The following is a 19,615-nucleotide window of genomic DNA, read 5'->3' as shown; positions in this document are numbered from 1 at the left end:
ATAGTTGCAAGAAGAATTGACTACATCCTAAATGTTTTGTTCTACAACTTTGAAGTAAAGATGATAACTGTACGTTTGTGAACGCGTAAACACTACCTCTGTTATAGGCCCTAATTGCCAAAGTTCGTTAATCATGCAAATGAGCAAGTAATTGACAGCACTAAATTTCATTAAGAACTATCATATCTCTGTATGATCAATATCTGTGGCAAGTTTCATCAAATTTAATAAAGCCCTTCTGGATGCACAGCCTGAGTTACAAACATTCATTAATTATGCAAATTAGCCCTTAATTAACTTGACACAAGTTAATGACTTGTTGTGCTTTTATATCTTTGTATGATTCATAGATGTAGCAAGTTTCATTGAATTTCGTGCAGTCATTCTGCATGTATAGCCCCATTATTAAAATAATTGATTATGCAAATTAGCATTAATTATGCAAGTCACTTCCACCAAAAACTGATCAGCGCTAAGTTAATGCCTGACAATGCCACATAGTAATTTTGCAGAACATTTGCTGCAGTACTTTTTGAGATATCTGTGGAACAAAATTTCAACACAGACAGGGAGACCGTGGCAGACAGACAGACATCGCCACGACATCAGCTTCCATATGGGAGCTAAAATATCAAGACGACTGTTGACAGTCTAGGTTCCGCCTTACGTATGATGCCCTAGTGGATGTTCCAATCAAATATGGTGGCATTTGGAAGGTGTGGCGTTTGAAATTACAACTGGACCAGGAAAAGTTATGATTTTGGCACTTTTTTGGATCTTACCGGTGACTACTATTGTCAAAGAGATGTAAAATTAGTACATATTTGAATAATTGCTAATATTTGGTAGATTTGTATGTAATTATTTTGTTATCGGTGTGAAAGCATTTTGCTTTCGCACTCAATATAGGCAGGTTATATTGCTTTTTGAGTTTAAGTTTTTTGACCAAAAATCACATTTTTGACCCAAATCACACACCGGTGGTAAGATCATTTTGATTAGAACAAATTTCCAACTAGACACCCAAGGTAATATACCCACCAAACATCATGGCAATCGGTCCAGTAGTTTTTGACTATAAGTTGTTTACACACACACACACACACACACACACACACACACACACACACACACACACACACACACACACACACACACACACACAGACAGACATTTTGCCATGCCTATAGCACTACTGAATCTTTTATCAGTTCAGTTGTGCTAAAAAAGGAGGCCATGCATGGTAATTAGCTGTTATGCCAAATACAGAGCTAGGTTAAACGCAACATTGATCCGATTGCCTATCATCAGAAAACAACGATTGCGCATATCGCCTAGCTACTTTGTAACGTCCATTTCGTTTATTTTTGGTTAGTTTGCAGTTCCATCAAACCTCAGGTCTGAAGATGTCATCAAAGGTGCACGTTGTTAAAGAAGGCTGGATACAAAAACGCGGTTAGTGTCGACAGGAACAACTTCCACTTTTGGGTTGAAGAAAAAGTGAAAGCGTTTGTAGGGAATTTGGCCATGGCATACTGTATTGTAGTAGATGAGTAGTACATGTACTTCCAGTTTAGTAGACTGAGCTTTGAGGCAAGAGTTGTTTATGGCTGGTTTGTTACATTTGGATGCCATATTTTGTTAAAACATCTGCGATGAAAAGAGGATAATATACCCTTGACTGTGTTAAACCAAGATAGACCTCTAAGACCCACATTTCATAAATGTATCAATATGAAATCTGCCATATATATTATGTAGCTGTAGTAATAGAACATATATATTGACAGAATTTGTGTAATATTGATGAGTCATGTGAATATGTTAATAAATGAAGACAATATGATTGCTGCATGAATACTAATATCTGACCAACTTAATTATTTTTATTTATTTTATTAATTTTTGAATTCACAAAAAATAGACAAGAAGCTGTAGTTGTATTCATGTTGATCACATATTCCACATATTGATTCCACATACTGAATGGATTTGTATAGCAAATGCTGCAGTAATCGTACACATGCTTAAAGTAATACTATAGCATGAATTTATCAAAACCACAGAAATTTCAGCAATGTCAAACCTAGACATAACCAAAATTTTCATGGCACTAGCAGCATTGAGAGCTAGCATTTTATAAACACAATATTGTTAACAATCAAGTGTTAACTGACTGCAGTATACTTGTAAATCAATTGGTGGGAACGTTCTTAGGGGTGTGTAAATTAAGATTTGTTCATGACATCATGATTCCAACAGTTATGTGCAAATTGGGGCTAAAATGTGTCTTTTTGGTCAAAAATCTTTAATTCCAAAACTACTGAGCAGATTGGGCTGAGACTTAATGGGGATGCATCTGGGGGTGTTATAGATGAAGAAATATTAAGTATATAATGAGAGACAATTATGTTTTTACATTTTCAGGTGAATACATCAAAAACTGGAGACCTCGGTACTTCATCCTCAAATCAGATGGATCCTTCCTTGGGTTCAAAGACAAATCTAAACAAATTGATCTTAATGATCCCCTCAACAATTTTTCAATTGAAAGTAAGTATTTTGGGTATTTACATGTAAGTCTAAATTTGAAGTTAAATAGTGGGTGTAAAAGATGCAGATTTTTATAACTGCACACATCTTTATTTATCATCCCATTGAAAGTTATGATACACAAGATTTGTCTAAAAAATGTTGTATGAATAATGCATATTGTATATAAACATATATGTATGCTACATACAAAGAAAGCACCAAACTCATTGTTTAACACTATTTATTGAGCAAGAAATGGTATAGCAGTTGATCTGTCCAAAGAAATGTGAAAGAGACTTTTTCACACACAAGGATGGTATTTATTAGGATCATTGATTAGTTGAAACTTTTGTAAAGCTCTGTTATACATTGATGGTATATGTTGTATATATGGATGTAGATTTTTCAACTGGTAGTACACATCCGTTTTAATACAGACTTGTAGAGAGAGTTCAGACTTTTTATTGTCAAACATGTCTGTATTTACGTCATTATCTCATGCATATTTTTCAGGATGTCAAGTACTAAAAACCGAAAAACCCAAGCAAAATACATTCATCATTCGCTGTTTTCACTTGACAACACTTGTAGAAAGATCATTTTGTGTCGAAGTGGAAGGAGAGAGGTAATGCAATCACCCCAGTAATTACAAGGTCTTTAGAAGTAAATAATAAAAACATATTTATTCCATACCTGTTTAAGTGGGAGGAAAGTTGAAAACATACCAGAGGAAATGACCCCCTAGGCTGATTGAGATACATATGATGGTGTTTGCGTGATACTTGGTATGCCATCAACTTTCAAGGACAAATAGATAGTATAATATGTCCACAAAATGAAAAAGATCTGTTTCAATTCCTAACTTACGTTTAAGTAGTACAAGGATGGATGGAGATGATGCTACAAAATGGTATGCTATCCATTGTAAACAACATTGTCAGTTCATTTCTCTGGTGAAGAACACTTTTTCATGTATAAAGGAAGAAAGTACTTGGATTGATAAAATCAATTTTACCGTGTTTCATAAGCTAATAGTGGATTTAAAAATAATTCTTTGAAATCGTTATCTTTTACATTTATATTTACTTTTGAATGTGTATTTTAATTTTGAAACATACATTTATTCATTTCCATGGCGGAATCAAGATATTCTAACCTTGAAATTCACTGTAGACCCAATTCAATCCAAGTTTTGTCATATTTAGAGCAGCCTTTTTTCTTGAACATATAACCAGTCCTTTTTTTGTCTTTCTTTTAAAGCAAACCTTTTGAACTTTATCATACCTCAGCTTGAGGGTGATTTAGGAACTTAATCATGAAAGTTTTTCTTCCTATATTGTCACAACTTAATCCAAATGCACTCCTTTGATTTACAGGGAAGAATGGGTACAAGCCATTCAGTCAGTATCAAAGTCTTTACAAGAACAAGAAAATAAAGACACAGCTGCGCAATCCCCAGAACAGAATTCAAAAAAAGTTGTAAGTAAAATTACACCACAATGGTGCCACTGTCTCCTCTGAAGCTATTTGAATATGTTTGTACAGGGATCAGTCCAACTAGACACCCAGAACTGGCATTCAGGTCTTCAAAGTAATGGATTGAGTTCGGCAATGATACAAGATGACACAACCTATTTCTGGTCAGGACAGGTTGTCTATTATTAAAAAACAACAACAAAAAATGTGTCATCAATACGACATGTTTTTGTTTTTGTTTTGTTGTTGTTGTTTTGTTTTTTTGTTTTTTTTTGGGGGGGGAGGTTGTTGTTGTTGTTTTTTTCGTTTTTTTTATTCCCAACAAACCTGTCACACTCAGTCTACTATTTATGGCAGTTTCTGTTCTTTTTATTTAGTACTTTACAGCAAGTGTGTATGTGGGGCAGTTCTCATTTACTTGTTCATGATTGCCTCTGCAGTTGTCTTCACTGAAGCAAGGAGGGTTATTTTTGTGTTTTTTCCTCGGATCTGCAGACTGCATGAGCTGGACAAACACACACACACACACACACAAAGACTGACGTGTGGGTATTTAAGTGATGTGCGCGCTGACCAGAAACAAATCTTTTTCTCTCTTTTACCTAAAAAAACACCAACGGTTTGACTATTCACATATATTTGAATCCTGGTTTGAGTGTGAAATACCAATAAAGCCCAAGTATAGTTATACCTCCATTCAACACAACCCTAATATACAAATGCATTGTATGTTTTATATGAAGACCTCTTCAGAATTTGTCTTGTTTGTTCAAATTTCTAAATTTGTTGTCATTCATTCTAAAGCATGCATGCATAATAGCCTAGTGATCTTTCTTTGCAAACAACCATGCAATAAATATGCTGTATGTATTGATTTGCTATGTGTCATGTGATTCTGTAATAATGATGGAATGTTAGGTAGAATACATTGGATAACATATTTATTGTAGCAGCACACATAGGATTATGATTTTTAAGTACATGTATATTTAATAATGATAATATTAAAATATTCAGGTAATATTTTTAATGAGGAAAAAAGAGATTATTGTAAAACCTTTCTTGCTCAAACAACATGTACTTCATAACAAGAATCATTGATATTGAGGGAAATGTAACATATTTTTCAATATAACACAGTTGCCATGGTTACATAGGAAGTTATTATGTCAAACATACACACATCCAAGTGTGTTTACGCAAAAAAAAGTGTATTTGTCTCTCAATTCAAAGTGATGTTTCACTCTAAGCTTTCCTACTTTCCAAACCCCCAGACTGATTAAACAAGGACAATTTTTTGCACATAAGGTCAAACGCGAACGTGTCCCATCAAAGTATTTTTTCCTGTAAATTTTTAACAAGTTCAGTTGGTGAACAAGTCAATTGAATTCAACTATAATGGGCAGTAAAGTAGTGGATGGAGTATAATAAAACACGTCTGTTTTGTTGGGAAAAGCTATACTGGAAACATGGGAAATATTCACATCATGGTATTCATTTTAATTTGGCTATGAAGCTATTCTTGATTATGAACATTTAAAGTTATTTTTGCAGTATCAGGTCTGATGTTAATGTTTAAGGGGAAGGTTTGTTTTAGAGAGAACAATTTGAAATATTTTCTCAAAAGGCAAAGTAGTATTTATCGAGCCTTTCATTTTGAAAGTTTTGCATCAACTCTAATCTTAATCCAAATGCTTTGCTTCGATGTAGTGCAATGGTCATGAACTGCTTCATACAAATAATGTTACTATTCTCTCATTGTAGACCTTAGATGACTTTGAATTTTTGAAAGTCCTTGGCAAAGGTACATTTGGAAAAGTAATGCTTGGCAAAGAGAAATCAACAGGTGAAGTTTACGCAGTCAAGATTTTAAAGAAAGATGTTATCTTGGCAAAGGTATGTGTAACTGTTTTTGTGTCACATATTGGCATTTTCTATCTTTTTTTGCTGTTTTTGTATACATCTGTGTTAGTCTGAATTCTGTTTGTGCATCCTCATTTAGCTTATATTCTTAGTAAACCATAATGATATATTGATAACTTCTAAAACTAATATTATAGTCTATTTGCATACAAACACAAAGTCATTAATTTGAAGTGTAAAGTTTACTGTATTGTGTTAAATTTGTTGCAGGATGAGGTAGAACATTCCCTTACAGAAAACAGAGTATTCCAGACAGCCAAACATCCATTTCTTTCGGTATGTACCGTTATCTTCCATGCAAGATATTCCAAACTGATTTGAGGAAAAGTCCTCAAAACACATGTTTATTTGTACAGTGCAATAGTGTATGAAGTACATCTCTATAGCCCTATCAAGTGTAATGTGAAAGTGTGTGGATAAATGAACTCAAATGGTCACCACCTTGGTAGATCACATGAAATAGAAAGGTTGTAAAACACAGGCGGTTCAATTTAGTAAATAGCATTGAACTTTCAATCTGCCTTGGTCAATGATTCTCACCATAGTGAATTCCATAGTTACAGCAGACCACTATGTATGGATGCTTACCAGTTTGACTGTATATTTAAAGTACACCTGTTAAGATGCATAGCACTGATGAAATCAATTGGTAAGATGGTTCAAGCTAAATTAACATTTCAGTTTGGTTCTGATGGGCTATCTGGTCCCCATTTGTTTATTGAGGTTTAAAATAATTTAATTTATTTAATCTCTACTCTTCCAATCTCACTATTAGACCTGTAAGGTACACCATAGTCTAGAACCATGTGGATGGGATTTTAGATTTTGGTGATGGAAAACCAAAATTTAAAATCCCCATCTGCATAGATTCCAGGCTATAGGACACCATGAAGGCCGGGGCACCCTCACGTATTGTACAACCTCTCTCTCTGATAGCGCAGCCCGGTGAGGGACTAGAGCAACACAACATCTACCATCAATCTCACCAATGTCTTGTTGGTATGGTGAAAATAGAAAGTTTACTTTCTTAAATTCATAAGTTCTCAATATGAACAGCTCCAGAACTAAAACAAACCAAAAAGAAATTGTAGGAAATAAGCTATGACAGGAGGGAGACACCTGAACCTGTGCTGATTCAATTAAATCTGTAACTACTTGTCACTACTCTAGACTACTAGACTAGTCTGTTCTACTCTAGACTACTAGACTAGTGTGTTCTACTCTAGACTACTAGACTAGTGCGTTCTACTCTAGACTAGTGTGTTCTACTCTAGACTACTAGACTAGTGTGTTCTACTCTAGACTACTAGACTAGTGCGTTCTACTCTAGACTAGTGTGTTCTACTCTAGACTACTAGACTAGTGCGTTCTACTCTAGTCTACTGGACTAGTGCGTTCTACTCTAGACTAGTATATTCTACTCTAGACTACTAGACTAGTGTGTTCTACTCTAGACTATTAGACTAGTGTGTTCTACTCTAGACTACTAGACTAGTGCGTTCTACTCTAGACTACTAGACTAGTGTGTTCTACTCTAGACTACTAGACTAGTGCGTTCTACTCTAGACTACTAGACTAGTGCGTTCTACTCTAGACTACTAGACTAGTGTGTTCTACTCTAGACTACTAGACTAGTGTGTTCTACTCTAGACTACTAGACTAGTGTGTTCTACTCTAGACTATTAGACTAGTGTGTTCTACTCTAGACTACTAGACTAGTGCGTTCTACTCTAGACTACTAGACTAGTGCGTTCTACTCTAGACTACTAGACTAGTGCGTTCTACTCTAGACTACTAGACTAGTGCGTTCTACTCTAGACTACTAGACTAGTGCGTTCAGACTTCTACCCCTTTCTCTAGACTACTAGACTAGTGCGTTCTACTCTAGACTACTAGACTAGTGTGTTCTACTCTAGACTACTAGACTAGTGTGTTCTACTCTAGACTACTAGACTAGTGCGTTCTACTCTAGACTACTAGACTAGTGTGTTTTACTCTAGACTACTAGACTAGTGTGTTCTACTCTAGACTAATAGACTAGTGTGTTTTACTCTAGACTGCTTAGACTAATGTGTTTCCCTGTATAAACACAATGTTGTTATTACTTTCTCATTTCAGTCATTAGAATATTCCTTCCAAACAAAAGACAGACTCTGTTTTGTCATGGAATATGTGAATGGAGGTGAGCTGTTTTTTCATTTATCAAGAGAGAAGGTGTTTTCAGAAGATCGGACAAGATTTTACGGAGCTGAAATTGTGTTAGGTTTAGCCTACTTACATTCCCGCAATGTAGTTTACAGAGATTTGAAGGTGAGTGTAACTTTCTTCTCAAAATCTTAAATCAAGGGCTTGTTTGCAGCTCATAGTAATTTTAATACAGAAATTTCAAAGTATAAAAACTGGTCTCTAAAATACTGATGTAAAAAATCATTCTTTTAGCTTATACTTTTGCACAGAAAACTTATAAGTGAAGAATGCAAATTCAGCTCAGTGTAACACACCTGTATACCTTTCTGTCCGAGTACCTCCATCCCCCCACCACACACACACATACAATTTGTGTGGGGTAGTTGTGGTGAACATTTATATTTCCTTCAAAATTATGCATTATCAAATATTAAGCTACTAACTGTTGTCTGCAATTTTATTTGATGTAATATATGCTACATAAAATATGTTATTTTCCATTTTGATGCACCCTTTGTCATCCATTCTGTGGCACATATGCAAATTTCCCATTCCATGTATTCTAAGACAAGATACCCTTGCAGGAGTGCTTCAACCTAATTTATTACAAGTCAGACCAGTATATAGTAATTACGCAATAGTAGTACAGTCTACGTTATTCAAGTGTTTTCATACCATATTGTTAGGAGAGACCTCAGTGTTAATATACATATCACACTCTAGTTTGTAATCGTATTATTTATAACTGTTTATAGTTATAGCTCATGCAGAGGCCGCATAGCAGCTCAATGACTAGTACACATGCACGTCCTATATATTTAGCAAAGTTTTTGTGGTGGTTTTACCCAAGGATGCATTGCATCACAGTGACTATGCATGCATGTTCCATATATACTATGTGCATTCTCCACGCAGAGGATGCTATCTACAATATCATCGTGAGGCAGCCGGTCGCGATCACAAATGGATCTACCCTGCATGAGCTTATGGCTTTGCCTATATAGTTATAATATTAAACATATTGTCGATAACATTCACTGCTACATGCCAAACTAATCAATACTATTATTTATGTTTTACAGTTAGAAAACCTACTACTAGATAAAGATGGTCATATTAAGATAACAGATTTTGGTCTGTGTAAACAAGAAATATCGTTTACAGATACAACAGAAACATTCTGTGGTACACCAGAATACATTGCACCAGAGGTAGGTTTACTTTTAAAGTTTCAGAAGACTGCTGTTGTCTATTTCACCAGGAAAATGTCAACATTTAAACTACAGTAGAACCTTTTTACGTTTTGCATATATACCAACTTTTCAGCAGACATGTTTCATTTCTGGTATATATCAAATTCTGAGTAGATTTCCTTTTGCATCAGAAAATAGTCAACTTTTAAGCAGAATCCTATCACACTGGGGATATACCAAATTTTTCCCTTTGCTCCAAGCGCATATCACTTCTTGAGTCGAACCCTTTTGCTCCAGGGGTATATCAGCCCTCTTGTACGCGATGATTTCTGAATAGACCCCTTTTGCACCTGGGATATGTTGCATGACTTGCTTGTGAATATAGAGTTGAGATAGTTACTGTCATTTTTGACCATCTGTGCATCTATGCCAGTTTTGGATGAGTCAGCAGGTTTGTCCCTGCAAAATGTAACATGGGTGCCTAGCTATCTTGCGATATATGATTACCCACCTGATGAAATGAAAATCTTATTCCAATCACATTCATTTTATTGGCAAATGGTATTATAAAAACCAGCCACAAGACCCCTAGCAATCTGTTAGTCTTCTTGTGAAATTATTTTTAGAGAGAACATTGGGTCAGTATATAGTGGGAGGCTTGTTTTGTAATATTTACAAGTCTGTCAGACACATCCACATATGTTGATATGAGCTCAATACAGAGTACTTAGTACTTAGGTGATAATGGCACCAAAGATATGTGAATTGTAAAACTTATTTCCTCAAAATTCATACTCCATAAACAGATAATGTATATTACATTACACTGAAAGATTTATGATATTAGAGGAACTCCCACACTCTTTGACATGTGTATTGTCAAGAAAGAGTAGTGAAACTCAGAATACTGAGCATGAGATGAGAAAACTTTCAAGTTTTCTTTTGGGGAAAGAGATTCATTCATCTTCAGGGATTTGTGACAAGCAGAAAAGAGAAGTCTGTACATCAATACAAAACGACATATTAACCTCAACTTGCACTGTCTATGAACTCACCAAGTCCCAGATTCTGCCTTGAGAAGTGTCATATTGTAATTGAAACATCATCAGGTGATGACAGTTCTTTTCCATTTTGATTCCCTGTGTGATGTCATTAAATCCAGATTGAGATAAACAACCTTGACCTGAAAACATTGATCTACTGGCTTAATAAAGCTCCTGATAATTGTGGCAAAAGTTGTTAAGTAATACCACTCACTCACGCAAGGTCTTGCACTGAAGACGTTTTGAAGGTTACAGTCAAAGTAGATGAACATGAACAGTTACAAGTATATCTGCCAGGCTTTTTGCCAACCACCTCACACATTTACCTCGCTATCACCACTCAACTTTATGCTAGGTAGAAGTTTTGTTTCTCTGAATATTTTAGAATTGCCTTTTAGCATTCTGAAAATGATACATGTATTGTTCCTGGTAAAACAGTTTATTATCACACAGCGGTTACTTGCACTTTTCATAAGCTCCTTTAATATGAATAGCAAAATGCGATATGCTGTAGAGGTCAAACAGAGGCCAGTTCAGAATGTACTGCATTGGATAACTGTACAGCGCCCTCTATGGTGTGGGTGAATACTTCAGTAAGTGTGCACTATCTTCATCATTTGACAACCGCCATTTATAATACACACTGTGATTCAACAGGTTTTAGAAGACAATGATTATGGACGAGCAGTTGACTGGTGGGGTACTGGTATTGTGATGTATGAAATGATGTGTGGCAGGCTACCATTCTATAATAGAGATCATGAAGTGCTTTTTGAATTGATTCTCACAGAAGAAGTTAGATTTCCTTCAAGACTCTCAGACATTGCTAAGAGTTTCCTATCAGGACTATTGACAAAAGACCCCAAACACAGGTAAGACATACTCATGTAGTTTGAGTGTCCATGCAAGAAATTTAGAGGTGGCTTAGTCAGTCTGAAATGTAATCCAATAAATAATGTCTGAATCTTTGCAGTGTATAAGAATATGCACCAAAGATTAAAAATACAAACAATTTGTTTTAGATTTCAGTTTCCATTTATTTTTCTTGAAACTTCTTTTTTGATAGCAAGCCATTTGACTTTGGTTTTTCACTGAGAAACAAACCATACATGTTGAGGAGTGGGATGGAAGGATATCCACAAATAATTTGAATCACATGCTTACAAAATCAAATGACAGAATCCCAAAAGATTATAGCAACCAATTTGAATTTTGAAAAATAGAAATGATTGTTCTGCATTAAGAGTGTAATGGATTGTATGGCCGCAGTGAGTGTCCAGTTTTCAGTAGTACCCCTTCCCCCACCCTATGACATGATGGAACTCTGTAATCTCCTTACTGCAGGCTTGGTGGAGGACCAGCAGATGCCAATGAAATCATGGCACATCCATTCTTTACATCCATCAATTGGGATGACATTTTTCATAAGAGGGTATGTATTCATCCTATATGTGTAGAAATGTGACCAACCAAATCAGCTTTTAAGTGGTCACCATTACAAACTCAGTAGTCATTTCAGCACAACTGAATGTGACCTACCAAGTCAGCATTTAAGTGGTCACCATTACAAAACCCACTAGTCATTTCAGCACAACTGAATGTGACCAACCAAGTCAGCATTTAAGTGGTCACCATTACAAACTCAGTAGTCATTTCAGCACAACTGAATGTGACCTACCAAGTCAGCATTTAAGTGGTCACCATTGCAAACCCAGTAGTCATTTCAGCACAACTGAATGTGACCAACCAAGTCAGCTTTTAAGTGGTCACCATTACAAACTCAGTATAGTCATTTCAGCACAACTGAATGTGACCTATCAAGTCAGCATTTAAGTGGTCACCATTACAAAACCCACAAATCATTTCAGCACAACTGAATGTGATCAACCAAGTCAGCATTTAAGTGGTCACCATTACAAAACCCACTAGTCATTTCAGCACAACTGAATGTGACCTAACAAGTCAGCATGTAAGTGGTCACCATTACAAAACCCACAAGTCATTTCAGCACAACTGAATGTGACCTACCAAGTCAGCATTTAAGTGGTCACCATTACAAAACCCACTAGTCATTTCAGCACAACTGAATGTGACCAACGAAGTCAGCATTTAAGTGGTCACCATTACAAAACCCACTAGTCATTTCAGCACAACTGAATTTAAAGGTACAGTTCATATTAGGCGTAATAAAAAAAGTTGTTTGGTTCCGGTTACCGACCCCAACTAATTTTTCATGCCGACCCTAAACATTTTTTACATATTCAAGAAAAAAAATAAAATCATGAAAATCATGAAGCCTCGCAAGAAATAGTAAATACAGAAACTTTCATCAACTTATAAAGACAATATAAAACTGTTCTTTCAATCTGTAATGGTTGTACATCTGATGAGAAGAAACCAATAACACAGATCATATAGAAAGCAATGGAAAACTTAACTACCTGAACTAGACACTAGATTTTTTTTAAATAATATAAAAAATGTACCTACCCCACCTATTCTAAAATTGAATGTAATCGGAACCACACAATTTTTTTGTTTTGCTCCTTAGGATTAAGATTATATGTAAAAATAGTTGTGTGACAGAACTATAGAAAAAAGTGTTCCAGTAAAAAATAATGATGTGTATGGCTCCTCTGATATGATATGATATGATATGATATGACATGATGTGATGTGATGTGATATGATATGATATGATATGATATGATATGATATGATATGATATGATATGATATGATATGATATGATATGATATGATATGATATGATATGATATGATATGATATGATATGATATGATATGATAACATTAATGTTAGAACCTGGGACTGAACCCCTGGCCTTTAAGGTCCACTAATGTTTAAGTCTTATTCTTACTGTGAAAATTCAATAATAACGTATGTATATAGGAATGCCTTCTTGACATCCAACTTATAACTAAAAAACACAACCCAGGAAATTGTTTTTTTCAACATGGTTGCCTCATTCAATCCAGACCTCTCTGACCACAATATGTACCCAGTGGTAGGACAACAAGCGCTTGTAGCCATGATTAATGTGATTGTAGGGAAAAGAATGTCAACTTTAGCTATGTCAAATAGATCATTTTCATCATATATTGTATTATTGTCCAAGAATACAGTTTGTAATCTGTGTGCTAACATCTCAAGAATTTCTTGTTTCTTTAGACTCAACCACCATTTAAACCAGAAGTGAAATCAAACACAGATACAACAGATTTTGGCTTAGATTTTATGAGTGAAGCAGTTGCTCTTACTCCACCAGCAGATAAGTGACAGTAAGTGTTGATAGGGAACTTGCAATCCAGACTGAGCATGCTCAGATGCAAAGGACTATGGGATTATCTGTGGTTATCGTCATACCTAATCTGGAGCTACTGATAAAATTACCCTCCCACAATTGTCAGGGTAACTATGAATTGATTATTTGTGGTTACAAACAATGCATCAACATTGTTTACAATACTAATTGATTAGTATTTATTATCACATTTCCCACGATGCAACATTCATCATGGCGGGGTTGCAAGTTCCCTATTGTCAAGTAGTCTTATATGTCTGTACTCTTTTATGATGTCAGTGTTCTTTGTCTGCATCAAAGCTTATGTTCATCTATGTACTAGTGATTCCATATTTCTACTTCTCCATTGTTCAGTATCTGGCCAATCTTTAAACTGTCGGAAGGGTTCCAAAGCATGTGCAACTGCATGTATATACTTTCTCATTAGAATCATCATTAATATATAGTCCATAGATATTATCTCCCCCATTATCATCTAACTAATCAAAGTCAACCTTATGGCAAGCTATGTGTGATAACGTAAGTTTAGTACACATATCACCTTTGCTTGTTTTATGTAATTAGACATTCTAATAACTTTAATAAGTTATTAAAGATGACATTGTTTTATCTATTCGTAATGATAATAATAATTTGTAAATTTTCTACAATTCTGTTTTCTATCAGACTCCAGTAGTCATCGGTAGAAATTGAAACAAGATGGTCATTTTATTTGTTAAATCTATGCTAACTATAACTGGGTATGATATTTTCAATCAGACAGCCAACAATATATTCACTGACAGTTTTTAATATACTGATGTTGTATATATGAATTAGGGGTTTATTTTATTGATAAGTATATAGTAATAAAGTGGAATCATGATTCATTGGGGTGCTGATTTTTTAGGTGTGGACACAAAAATTAATTTGATTGGATTTATTGTAACATACTTCCGGTGTGTGCAATGACAAACAAATATGTTTACCCACAGGCAATTCAGTATTGTTCTGGGTATTATGGTATTATGAGTAAGTCATTGTATCTGACAAAACAGTTTCAAAAAATGTCTAGTTGCAACTGGTGCAGCGTTAAACCATGCATGTTACATAATGTAAAAAGATAACGAGTGTGTACTAATATGCGAATGAAAAGTCGGTATGAAACTAAAAATGATTTTTTGTCATTTCCAGATTTGAAGGAAGAGCAGCCACTTTTTGAGAAGTTTACATATGTTGATGAGAATTAAGGGACTTTTGAAGAAGGAATAGTGGTTAGAATAGTATTTTTTTAAATTAATTTTTCCCTAAAAAAACTAAAATCAGTAGATTAGGAAATTAGACCATTAATAACAGAATCACACAATTTGAATGGTAAAAAAATTGTCAATTTTTGATAATCACTGCATATTTGTCCATAGCATGGCTAAACAATTAGTGACATTAACAATAATAGAATACATGTAATCACATGGAAAATTGATGAATATATGAGGGTTTCATCAGTGACATTTTGTTTCCAGTTAGCTTCCAAGAAATGAAAACTATTATTAATCTAAAATTGATTAGAATACATACAAATTGATCTGTAGGTGGAAATCTCTGTATTGCAGAGAGTATCAACATGTGTAGTGATGTCAAAGTGTTGGATGTAGATTGCGCTATTGTACACACCAGACTTAAAACTTTACAAGTATACAGAACGTGTATTTGTATTACTGTACATGTAATACCAACTTGATTGGTTCATGTAGATTTGAAAATCTTCAGTGAATACAGAAGTGATGCAATGATTTTTGTCAGTAAAATTTGACACTAGTATTGGCTCAAAATGTCACTTCATTCCAGGACTATTGTCAAATGATAGTAAACATAATATAAACATCACAGAGGCTGAATTACAGGGGGGGTGGGTGTGGGAAGGGGAAGAACACTTCTTTGATGAGGGAGGGTAGGTTAGGCAGAGACAGTTCAGATGGTTGATAATTAGTTAGTTGGAAAAAGATGTATAAAAAGTTTATTGGTATATAAAAATTTATTGGTATAGGAGATGAGTAAATAAAATATTGTATGTAAACTTCGGTATACCTTGAGTCTGTGTTTAACTCTTGATATATTTGTGTGTGTGTGTGTGTGTGTGTCACTCTCTGTGTGCGTGTATATGAGCGGAAGGCTTCCCCCACATCAAGTACTCATGATTCTTAAAGATATATACATCTTGTCATTTTCTCAAATATGTAAGTCAATTTTAAAAGTGTACTTTTTTTAGCTCAACTGAGCTATAAGATAAGATTCAGTCATGCTACAAGTGTCATAAAGTGTCTGCCAGGCCAAAGCTCTTCGGACCGTAACCTGATTCTAGTATTTATTTTGTGTAACCCTAGTATGTAAAATCCTACACAGTTCTATGATTAATGTAAAATATTCAAGTACTGACCATTGCTCGAAAAAATATTACCATGGTGAAGTTACGTAGTGTGTTGTCTTGTTTGTGAATATCTCAAACACCAGTAAAATGAAGGATTGTTAGTAATCATTCACAACTGTGATTATATTGCTAATCTGTAGCATATGTTACGATGTTAAGAACTTTCGACATTGTTCGTATAATCTGATTGCATTGATGGAGCATAATCCTTGGAATGACGTTATCATCGTATTTCGCCCCCAGTGGTGATTCGTAGATTTCTTTCGTTTGTAATTGTACTGGTGATATGAATCACAGACCCTACACGTCTATGTATAAACAGTACCGTAGCTTGCGGGGGGCAAGGGGGGCAGCTGCCCCCTTGAGATTTTGGAAAAAAAGAAAGAAAAAAGCGATGCTATTAAAATCGTTATTTACGTGACGATTCCTAGCATGCGCGATTTCAATGGATAGTTCACTAAAGTGACTGTACACTGACTCATGGGTAATATGTGTCTTATATCGCTATTGTACGTTGCATTTGGCTTAACTTTGAATTAATATGTGTCCAGTTTTGCAGCAAAATAAAAATTCTTTGCGCGGGAAAGTACAAAAGAAGTGCGCACATGCACTGTGCATTTTCTACGAGTAACAGTAGTCTTGAAAGTCTCCTTCATTTGAGGATAGCAAGTCGCAATTATAATGTCAGCGAGTGAAACTCAAAAAAAAAGAGACGAAAAAGTCGTTCAACGCGAGGTCGCCTGCTATGCTGCATGCAGTGACTCCAAAGATGCGCTCGATCTCATTTACATCTTGTTCCTTATATATTAAAACATTTCATGCTGATAAAACGGCAGATCTCTTTTTGGAATATTTGGTGGCCCTGAAAAACTATTAAACTAGGTACGCAGTTTAAGATCCACTATTTGAAGATATTTCTTTCAATAATTGTGTTCGACGTTGTCTTTGGTTAAAATGTTGTTTGATATAATTATCTCATTGCACTGACACTAGCGTTAGTCCGCAATTCATTTTGAAGTGACAATTTGCTATGGAAAGAATGGCCCTGAATTTGTAAACAGAGTTGTACCTTCCACATCAAAATCCAATCTTCAATTTCCATTATATAATGATAATGACAAGGAGAATTCACTGAGTTCACCTTGGGTTCCGACATAAACGAGGCCATAACAGTTTTGGGAGTTGCGTAAAGAAAATAATGCTTGAGTTTCAATTGGCGGGGCTTGACATTTTTTGAGAAGAGAGGGTGAGAGGAACTACACCATTTGTTTAACTGTAAATTGTATACATTTCCTAACTGTAGTGCATGAGATAGTATCAAGATGACTGAAGTTCTATCTAAACTCGATCTGAAATATTTTGCTATCATTATATATAGTTTTATCCTTGTCAAGCATTGTGAAAAAATGAAATCGATCTACTTACCCAATGTGATGGGTCAGGTTACCCGTTGACAAGCATTTTTTATTTTATCTGACCTTACATATGATATTTAATTGCGTATGCTAATATATATATTATGTAAATTACATGTAAATTTATGTAAATTAACATTTTTCTACATTTTAAATGCATGATTGCACCAAGACAAAGTTCTGCCCCCCCCCCCCCCCTTGGCAATTTAGTCAGGCTACGGCCCTGATGAATGCATGCTGTTTACAAACTACTGCATGAACTTAAAGGGGAGCGCCATTCCAAGAAACAGATACATTTTCATAAACTATGGGTTCTAGAGAGTCATTTCATGATTTTACATCACCTACAATTACTTTTGATTTAAGAGAAACATCAAGTTGACCTTGTGCATTTATAGGGTATCTTTGTTATAGGCTATTGTATCCGGGGAGATAGCAGAAATACATTATTGAACATTGAATGTTCGACGTTCATGACTATAAAATGTTATACACCAGTATGAAACAGGTGTAGTAAGTGAAGGTGTAAATCGAAATGATTCCGTACAGGGACTACAGTAAGCGTGTAGGTAACGAATTGTTACATATGCTGTACATATAAGCCACAGGCGGGCAACCCAGGACCATGGTTTGTGCATGGAAGTATAATCCACAACTTCCATGGTTTGTGAGAATAAATGTTTTGATTGACAATGGGTCACATGACCATACCTCACACCAATACAAACACATCGTGACACATATTTACTGACATAGGTCAACAACCCTTTTTCCCACCAAGGAGGTCGCACAAACCACAGATACAGTAATTATCTGTGCGGCGCGAACTTGGAAAGAAAACATGGGATGAGCACTTGCTTATTTACTGTAAAATTAAGACGTCTGAAAATATTTTCAAAGAAAATCTCCCTATAAAGTGATCTGGGCTTCAGACGATACATGACAGAGCTGAGGTTGCAGTACTAAAGGCACACACCCCCGGGGCACACCCCCTACCCGACGTTCCCATTTCACGAGTCCATAGAAAAGGTTGTTGACCTTTGTTGTTCCCCTTTTACACATAAAAAGGACACGACCTCTGTGAAAGGACTGTGACACCAGCCACCAGAGCTATGGAATTCTCTGGTTTTGTGTCTATATTGAATAAATTATATCGACAATGCACACATACATGCTACCAATATGACCCACAAATAGGGTTACTAGGGCCATCCACTTAAACTGTGGAAATTTTTATGAGTGAAATCCACTCATGCCAATTTCTTCTCAAACTGTGTAGTCGCTATCCGGAACAAACTACCATCTTCAATTGTTACAGTAAACGCTACTAATTCGTTTAAAATGTACTTGTACTGGTAATATGAATCATAGACCCTACACCACGTCTATGTGTGAATGCATGTTGTTTACAAACTACTGCATGAACTTAAAGGGGAACGCCATTCCAAGAAACAGATACATTTTCATAAACTATGGGTTCTAGAGAGTCATTTCATGATTTTACATCACCTACAATTACTTGTGATTTAAGAGAAACATCAAGTTGACCTTGTGCATTTATAGGGTATCTTTGTTATAGGCTATTGTATCCGGGGAGATAGCAGAAATACATTATTGAACATTGAATGTTCGACGTTCATGACTATAAAATGTTATACACCAGTATGAAACAGGTGTAGTAAGTGAAGGTGTAAATCGAAATGATTCCGTACAGGGACTACAGTAAGCGTGTAGGTAACGAATTGTTACATATGCTGTACATATAAGCCACAGGCGGGCACACCCAGGACCATGGTTTGTGCATGGGAGTATAATCCACTACTTCCATGGTTTGTGAGAATAAATGTTTTGATTGACAATGGGTCACATGACCATACCTCACACCAATACAAACACATCGTGACACATATTTACTGACATAGGTCAACAACCCTTTTTCCCACCAAGGAGGTCGCACAAACCACAGATACAGTAATTATCTGTGCGCAAACTTGGAAAGAAAACATGGGATGAGCACTTGCTTATTTACTGTAAAATTAAGACGTCTGAAAATATTTTCAAAGAAAGTCTCCCTATAAAGTGATCTGGGCTTCAGACGATACATGACAGAGCTG

The 19,615-nt window shown here is 35.4% G+C and overlaps 1 protein-coding gene across 1 annotated transcript; it reads left to right on the top strand.

The window, feature by feature from the left end:
* Positions 1–1,406: 1,406 nt before the first annotated feature.
* LOC144452541 (RAC-gamma serine/threonine-protein kinase-like) lies at positions 1,407–13,654 on the top strand. Its single transcript, XM_078143642.1, has 11 exons — positions 1,407–1,455; positions 2,428–2,553; positions 3,049–3,160; positions 3,912–4,014; positions 5,776–5,907; positions 6,145–6,210; positions 8,053–8,244; positions 9,204–9,332; positions 11,015–11,229; positions 11,702–11,789; positions 13,547–13,654. Exons 1-11 carry the CDS (start codon positions 1,407–1,409, stop codon positions 13,652–13,654), a joined length of 1,320 nt encoding a protein of 439 aa, XP_077999768.1.
* The last annotated feature ends 5,961 nt before the right edge of the window (positions 13,655–19,615 follow it).

Source organism: Glandiceps talaboti, chromosome 22, assembly GCF_964340395.1.
Source record: "Glandiceps talaboti chromosome 22, keGlaTala1.1, whole genome shotgun sequence".
NCBI classification, from domain to species: domain Eukaryota; kingdom Metazoa; phylum Hemichordata; class Enteropneusta; family Spengelidae; genus Glandiceps; species Glandiceps talaboti.
The sequence above is the reverse complement of the archived record's forward strand: the minus strand, read 5'-3'. Positions and strand labels throughout refer to the sequence as shown.